Source organism: Balaenoptera acutorostrata, chromosome 3 (assembly GCF_949987535.1).
Source record: "Balaenoptera acutorostrata chromosome 3, mBalAcu1.1, whole genome shotgun sequence".
Classification (NCBI taxonomy): Eukaryota; Metazoa; Chordata; class Mammalia; order Artiodactyla; family Balaenopteridae; genus Balaenoptera; species Balaenoptera acutorostrata.
Window position 1 is genome coordinate 32,682,601 of NC_080066.1, and position 7,464 is coordinate 32,690,064.

The 7,464-nt window shown below is 58.0% G+C and overlaps 1 protein-coding gene across 1 annotated transcript in view; it reads left to right on the forward strand.

Annotated features, from left to right (window-relative positions):
* KLF13 (KLF transcription factor 13) overlaps positions 1–6,901 on the forward strand; it is a 45,813-nt gene extending 38,912 nt beyond the window's left edge. The window contains exon 2 of the mRNA XM_057543612.1: positions 1,075–6,901. Coding sequence (XP_057399595.1) covers positions 1,075–1,364 — 290 coding nt within the window. The 3' untranslated portion in view covers positions 1,365–6,901. The remainder of the gene's footprint in view (positions 1–1,074) is intronic.
* The last annotated feature ends 563 nt before the right edge of the window (positions 6,902–7,464 follow it).

The following is a 7,464-nucleotide window of genomic DNA, read 5'->3' on the forward strand; positions in this document are numbered from 1 at the left end:
TGCTCTTGGCCTTTCCCTTTCATGCCACTGGTTTTCCTTGGATATCTGGCCATCTTTGGGTGTCTGTTTATATTTAAGGTTGATGGGCTCATTTGGAGTGGGCGGTGTAGATTTCCTCTGCTGAGCACTGGTGGACCAGCTTCAAGGGCTGGCTCTCAGCTTCAGGGCCAGAGTCCGGGAGGGAGGGGGAGAAACGGGGCAGGAAAGTGTACTGTGTGGCCACCCCCAGTGCCAGAGGGCTGCATTCTGGGGTGCTAGAACCCCCTGCTGGTTCTCCCTGTGCAATTGATGTCTTGTGTGTGTGTGCGTGGTTCAGAGTTTGCCTGGGTAAAGGCTGGCCTGCCCCTTGCCCTGAGCAGGGGATGGGAGGGAGGGGCGAGGTCCTGACTGTAGCCAGCCTTCCTTACCTCCCTCTTCTATGTGTCACTCCGCAGTCTCCTCTGCTGCCTGTTGGCCATGTTGGAACATCTCTGAGAGGAGGAGCAGCAGACTCTAGTTGGAGCCTGTTGTGGTAAACAGACATACCGGTCATAGACTCTCAGGCCCTGGAAATAGTCCATCCTGACCCATTCATGTTACAGATGAGCAGACTGTGGACCGTCTGAATGGTGGCTGGGCGCTGGCGTCAGCAAATTGTCTGCAGGCCCTGCAGGGCTTGGGGGCTCTGGAGTAGGGCTCCTGCTGGGGCCAGGGTGGTGTGGCCAAACTTGCAGGCCTGCGAGCTCTCCCTGATCCCTCCACCCTCTCCTCCTAGCTCCCCTTCTTAGAGCCCAGGGACCGGCCTGTGCTCCCCGCCACCGCCTAGGGACAGCTGACCCTGCAGAGGTGCTGCGTGGCACGCCGTGCTGGGTACTTGAGGGGGCCGCAGCACCTGGCATGCTGCCATTTCCTCCCGGGAGATGTCTGCTTACATCCACCCTGCGGACAGGAGGGCGCTGGCGCCCACACCTGTACCCTGAAGGATTTGTCGCCGAGGCTGGCGGAGACGGGGCACCGAGGGAGGTGCGCAGGGAGGGAGGGGCAGGCTTGGGGTGTGGGCTGTAACTGACCCTCCCTCTGCCGTGTCGCCCACAGGGGAGCGCCCCTTCGCCTGCAGCTGGCAGGACTGCAACAAGAAGTTCGCGCGCTCTGACGAGCTGGCGCGGCACTACCGCACGCACACGGGCGAGAAGAAGTTCAGCTGCCCCATCTGCGACAAGCGCTTCATGCGCAGCGACCACCTGACCAAGCACGCGCGCCGCCACGCCAACTTCCACCCAGGGATGCTGCAGCGGCGCGGCGGGGGCTCGCGGACCGGCTCGCTCAGCGACTACAGCCGCTCGGACGCCAGCAGCCCCACCATCAGCCCGGCCAGCTCGCCCTGAGCGCCTGTGGCGGGGCGGGGCGGGGCCTGCGGCAAGCCACGCCCCATCCTTTACCACGCCCACCCTAGGCCCCACCCAGCCCCGCAGCCCCTCCTCCTTACCACAGCCATGAGCAGATGCTCTCACTTCCTCCCGTGATTCCGTGTCGTTTCCTTTTGTAATCAGAAGAGAGAACTTTATGAAGTCAATGACAAAAAAACGATTTTCTTCACCTCAGGTGTCAAATTTGTAAAAAAACAACGAAAAAATTCCAAAAAACACCATCCACGATTGCACAAGAGACATACCCACGAAGGTGATTCAGCGGTGTTGAACCCCCCCTTTCTCAGGGATGGACATGTTCCACGAGGTCAGTGAGGACACCCCCTTCCTGCCGCCTTACTCTGTACATAGATTTGCACTCTGGAATTTCCTTTTAGGTTTGGGCACACATTGGGGGCAAAGCAGTGTAGGTGGAGCTCAGCGCAGGCGGCGGATAGGCCGGTTGGTTAGTTTGGAGCCGTGGTCACCGACCTTGTGCTTCCAGGGCAGACCCCTAAGCAGGGCCCGCGGCTCCCTCTTCCTGCCCCCTTCCCAGCTTCAGCCTCGCCCCAGCTGGCAGTGGGCTCAGAATGCAGACGGCTCAGAGGGACGCCTTAAGCCGTGATGGGTAAGGGGAGCACTCCCCAGGGAGACTGTAGGGGTCCTCGCCTCCGGGACCCTGCCCAGGTCCCCCTCGGAGCGCTGGAAGCAGAGATGCAAACCCGTGTTGGGCAGCCGGCCGCACCATCTGATGTCCACATGGCCAGGGCCCCCGCCCGCTGCTGTGTCCCCGCAGAAGGCCCCAGGACCTTCCACTATTACACCACGTTCTCTGACTGGCCTCCTACAAGGGTGTCCGAAGGTGTCATTGGTGCGTCCAGTTCCCACGTTCTCCCCGACCGGCCCTGCTCTTGGGATGCCTTTGTTTGACACGATGGGTAAAGTGGGGCCACCCGGCCAGACGCTCTGTGTATGTGGCTTGCTGTGGCCACGCTCGGCACTTCACAGAGACTGTTCCGTAGCAAGAGACCGGAACATTGTGACTTGGAACTTTGTGGGGTGGCGAGGCGGATGTCATGGGAAATGCAGTCGGAGAACGTGCATTCTCTTTCCTCCCTGGGGAGCACTGGACGGAAGTTGTGGGAAACGCTTTTTTCAGACCCACCGTGTCCCCAGCTCAGAATTAGCGAACCCTCAGCTTCTCCATGAGCCCTGTGTCCCCTGGACTCCTCCCTTCCCCTTCTCTTTTTCCCCTCCTACCTGGGAGGCCCTGGCCCACCCCCGGCCTGTGGGGCACTAGGGTGCAGGGCCCCCACCGCCAGCCTTCCCGTGCTGACGGGGGCGGGCAGAGAGCCGGGGACGTCTCTCCCGGAGCTCTGACCTGGGCAGGTGGGTCAGGCCGGGCTCCAGCGCGCTCCTCAGTGGAGAGCTGAAACCACCACCTGCCCAGTCACCTCCCTTCCCTTCCTCCAGGGAGTCGGGGCCTGTAAATACAAGTCCCCAGGACAGTGTGTGTGAGTGTGTGTGTGTGTTGGGGCAGGGGGTGTGGGTTTGGGAAGGACTTGGGGTATCTTGCAGAGACCTCTGTTCATTGCGATGAGGAGGAATGATCCTTGGGACCTCAGAGGGCCATAGAGGGGCTTCCCTGAGCCCAGAGTGCCTTGGTTGTGGTCATCCGGCTTCCACCCCCAGCCAATCACGGCGAGGGATGCAGCACAGAGGAACCCCGGAGACCCAGGCCCAGCTGGTGCTCGTAGCCCCTGGGCGGCTCCAGAGCAGATGGGCACCCTCTGTCCCTAGCAGCCAGGGGCAGGCTGTCTGCAGCGCTCCGGGTGCCCATTTCTAACTCTGCTGTGTGTCAGCTGGGATCAGCCAGTGGTGTGGTGGTGGCTTCTGAGTAGCATGGTAGCTCCCGAGCTGGGCGGGAGCATTGCTCTTGCTATGGGTGGGAACCAGGCGGGAATGGCGGGTGAGGGGGGTGGCCCCACCCTGGCTCTCTTTGGGCTGTGTGACAGCCCTGCTCGCGTTTGGTCCAGGAGAGAGAACGGGACGTGCTGGCCACCTGGACGGAGCTGCGCCCTGAGCACCTGGGGTGAGAGCTCTTCACGCCCGGTTCCAAAGTGAGGCCCGGAAGGGCCCTCGGAGGTCCCTCCCAAAGTTGTTTCTGGGTGGGGCAGAGAAAGCCACACTCCGAATACACTTCATGTCTCAGGAACTCACATTCCAGGTTCAGGAATTTTATTCCAAAGTCCTTTGGTGTGCTCGCCAGGCACGGGTCCTTGAAGGCAGGGAGAAGGAGCCGCGTGCCCCGAGGGGCCAGGCTTCTTGTGACCTGCCTGCAGCATCGCGGAGGAAGAAGGGTTTCCGACCCCCCTGCTCTCTGCGTATAGGAAGGGGGCAAAAGGACTCTAAACCCAGTCATCTTGGAATAAAAGAAGAGTGGTTTGTTTTAGAGGCGGGGTGGGGGGTTGGGGGAGGGAGAGCGGGCGTTTGCTGTTTCCAAAGAGAGCACTTAATTTAATGTTTCCTCTAAGTGACCCAGGGCTGTTCCGTCTGTTAGATGGAAGGGTGACATTGCCTTAAAACAGAAATATGCAGGCGTTGGCTATTTTCGGCAGGTGAGTGTGTCTTCGTTCCCAAAGTAGTTCTCGTCTAATGGCAGGGTGCGGTCCTTCTGAAGTGGGCCTGGTGGGGAGGTGGGCCGCTGCTCTTCTGCCTCAGGGCACCAGGAGGGAACTCCCACCCGGCAGCCCCAAGCACTCGGCCTGGGGTTCCAGCCAGCAGGCAACCTGACTCATCTGGGGCTAAAATTCATCTCACTTAAAGGGTGGGAGAAATCCATGAATCTCAGGCAAAGTTCGAATGGGCTCTTGCTAGCATCTCATCATCACAACACGTGGAGCGCATGTGGAAGAGAAGAGGGTGGCAGGCCCCGAAAGGCCGCACTCACTCAGACCCACCCCCACCCCCCACCCCCCGGAAAGCAGTTACACGGTGGGTGATCCTGCTGAACAGCCTGCATTTTTTTCTAAGATGTAGAATGTCTTCCCAGCCTGGGTCTGTTTCAGGGTCTTTCATTTTTCTGGTTTATGGCCATGCTTGCTGGCTTCAGTGTGACTGAGGAACCCTCAGGACTCCTAGAAACAGTAGTGAAAACTCAAACCTTTCTTTTGTGGCCAACTCCAGTGCTTGCAGAGATCTCAAAACAAAGGTTGCCTGAGTGAAGGGAGAGTTCCCCTCCAAAAAGGCCTACAAGTGATCCTGGACTCAACCAGGGGGCTGGTGTTCAGTCCATGTTCCAAACAAGGAAGCCCTCTTTGCGTCAGCCATATTAGGGTTATCAGTTCCCCATACACCTACCCTATTCTACAGCCATCGGGAAAAACGCAGCCCCTTCCACAAAGGACCCTGGGGTCCTCTCCTGTTGGGTGCTATGTAGGAATGGCCAGTGATGCCCTTGATGGGAATGTGGTCCTGGAGGTGCCCTACCTACATCCTGCTGCACCCCACCCACGGCTCTCGGGGTGCACGATGATCCCCCTTTATTCTGAGGCCACGCATCCGGGCAGGTGCAGGATTCGCCAGGGTGCAGCCTCCAGGTGCAAACTTCAGCAGCACTGGGGTCCCCAGACCTCCCCATGCCCTGGGTCACAGCTCAGACCAGGGAAGGTGATTTGGAGGTGGGGACAGACAGCTGGGCCACGGGTGGCCCCCAGCCCTCTTTTGGGGACACGCAGACAGGGCTGGTGGCTTTCTGGGTTCCAAGTGAAGTGCGGCAGAAGCGGGGTCTCCAAGTCTCCTCCCCCCCCCCCCCCCCAGCCCAGTGTCTCCAGCAGACTGGCCGCTTTTCTTGCCAGAAGCAGGTGCTAAGGTGGCTGCCAGCATCAAAGCACGCCCCAGGGACTCGCCCCTAGAGCTCAGCAAACGAGAGGGCCACCGAACAGGGAAGCGTGATCTGAGCAATAGCGTCCCCTCATTTCTCAATTCCCGGTTTCGGCTGTGTTTACAAGGCTACCTGATGTTTTTGACTTCTGACAGCTTTCACTTTTTTTTTAAACCCTTTTTCCAAAGTCATTTAAAGACTTGAGTGCTGGAAGGTTTGAAGGGCCTGATATATCTGTCACGTTGCAGCCAGTAAGAAATGCTTTGCAGGTCACCCACATCTTTCTGTCCAAAGATTCCACGTGCGATTCTGGTGACCGTATTTTCCAAAGCTAAAACCAAGGGTGTGGGCTGACACTTTTTGAATTCAGGATCACCCTGGGAAAAGCCAGGTCCTGTAACTGATTTTCCGGATTTCTGAGGCTGAGTTTCAAAGGTTTGTCCCAGACACATCCCAGAGAATTTTGTACCAGAATTCGGATGCACAATTCAGCTTACTACTGATTAATGCCTGAACACCGTTTAGGGAGAGGCCCTTCCCCCACCTGCTACTCTGTCTCTTATCAGAAGAGTTGGATTTGGTGGGAGGCGTGAGCCCAGGGCCACACTTGGTTTCTACTGACCCCCATCGAGGTATTGGACTTGCAGTGTTCCCCTGACCCCACCCAGCCTCTCCCCTTCTCATGCAGCTTTAAAACCTTACTCCTTTTATTTAAAGATGAACAGGATGGGAGAAAGTGGCTTCCCCTGCCCCGCGCATCATGCATTCCCTGTGGGGGACACAGGATGCATGGGGGGCGGCGGGGCCGCATAAGCAGCTTTCTCTCAGGGCTCGGTATGTCTTCCTAGTGACATGGCGACAGGCTGCTGCACGTGCTCGTTTGGAAACCAAGCTGAATGCCTGCCCGGCAACCACAGGTCTGGGTGAAGGCCGTCTCTCCCACGCAACCCAGGGACGCCTGTCCCAGGCCAGACTCCTCCCTCCGCAGCCTGCCTCCCATGGAGCAGGGGGCCACTAACCAGTGTGGCTCAGACACCCGGGGGGAGGCGTCCATTCCTGGGTCAGGGTGCCTGTCTGGGTGTGTGGGTGGGAGGCTTTGCTCCCTCGCCTCACCTTGGAGAGTCCCTTGTGCCCACTGCCGAGGACCCTGAGGGCTGGAGACGTCGCTCTCCCGAGCAGCTGTGGGTTGTCGGGCGCGGGCCGCTGTGGCTCCCACGGGGCCGGGAATTGCTGTGTGCGTGGGCTGGGTGCACGCCGGGTCTCTGCCGCCCCCGGACTCTGCACAAAGGGCCCCTCCTCCTCCCAAAGCCATTGATGGAGCTTCTCTGGAATTGTTTGCCAAAATCCCAAGGTAGAATCTAAGGGTCCAAGATCATTTCCATCGAGCACGTGTTTTCCTTTTCCATAGGAACTTTTGTTGTTTTTTTTAACCAGCACCACACCATGCTTCCGAAGGCCATGTTTCGTCTTTCCTGGATCACTACAGTGAAGTATTACAGTTGTACAGTTCCCAATCTGGCCTTGGCTTGCTCGGATAAAACTTTGTATGTATTTTGTAAGGCATAGATTCTATATTGTAATGATGTCCTATGCAAAAAGAAAAAAAATTAAATTGTAAATTTTATTGTTTTAACGTGTATGCATGTTTAGTGACGTTTACATTTTGAAATAAAATTTATGATTCATTATTTTATTTGCCAGAGCTGGTCCTTTGATGGGCATGCCTTGGAGAGGCTCTGGGAGGGGAGGGAACTGAAATGACCCAGCTCAAGCAGTTGGATGTAGTTGGCTGAGGGGCGGACACCAGCCTGGAACTGGCAGGCCTTAACACGGGGAGAGGGAGAAGGCTTTGCAGGGGGTGAGTGCTCTTCTGGCCATCTACTCCCCCGGGGCCCTCGGCTCATCACATTCCCCCTCCCACCCCACAGAAAGCTCAGCCTCAATCCCCAGGAGCGCTGAAAAGAAAGGCAGGTTCCCGTGCAGGGCATAGCGCTTGTCCAGAAAATGCCCTATATGCAGCTCACCTAGGTCCCCCAGGTCAGCCTTAGAGACTGACCCCGAACTGCTCTGCCACGGGGGCCAGCCTGGCACTGTGGAGACAGGGCCAGGGGTCCCCGGGATCTGGGGGCAGGGACAGCATCTGTTGATGCCAGAGCCCACTTAAATCTCCCTTGGTCATGAACTGCCCCAGCCGCT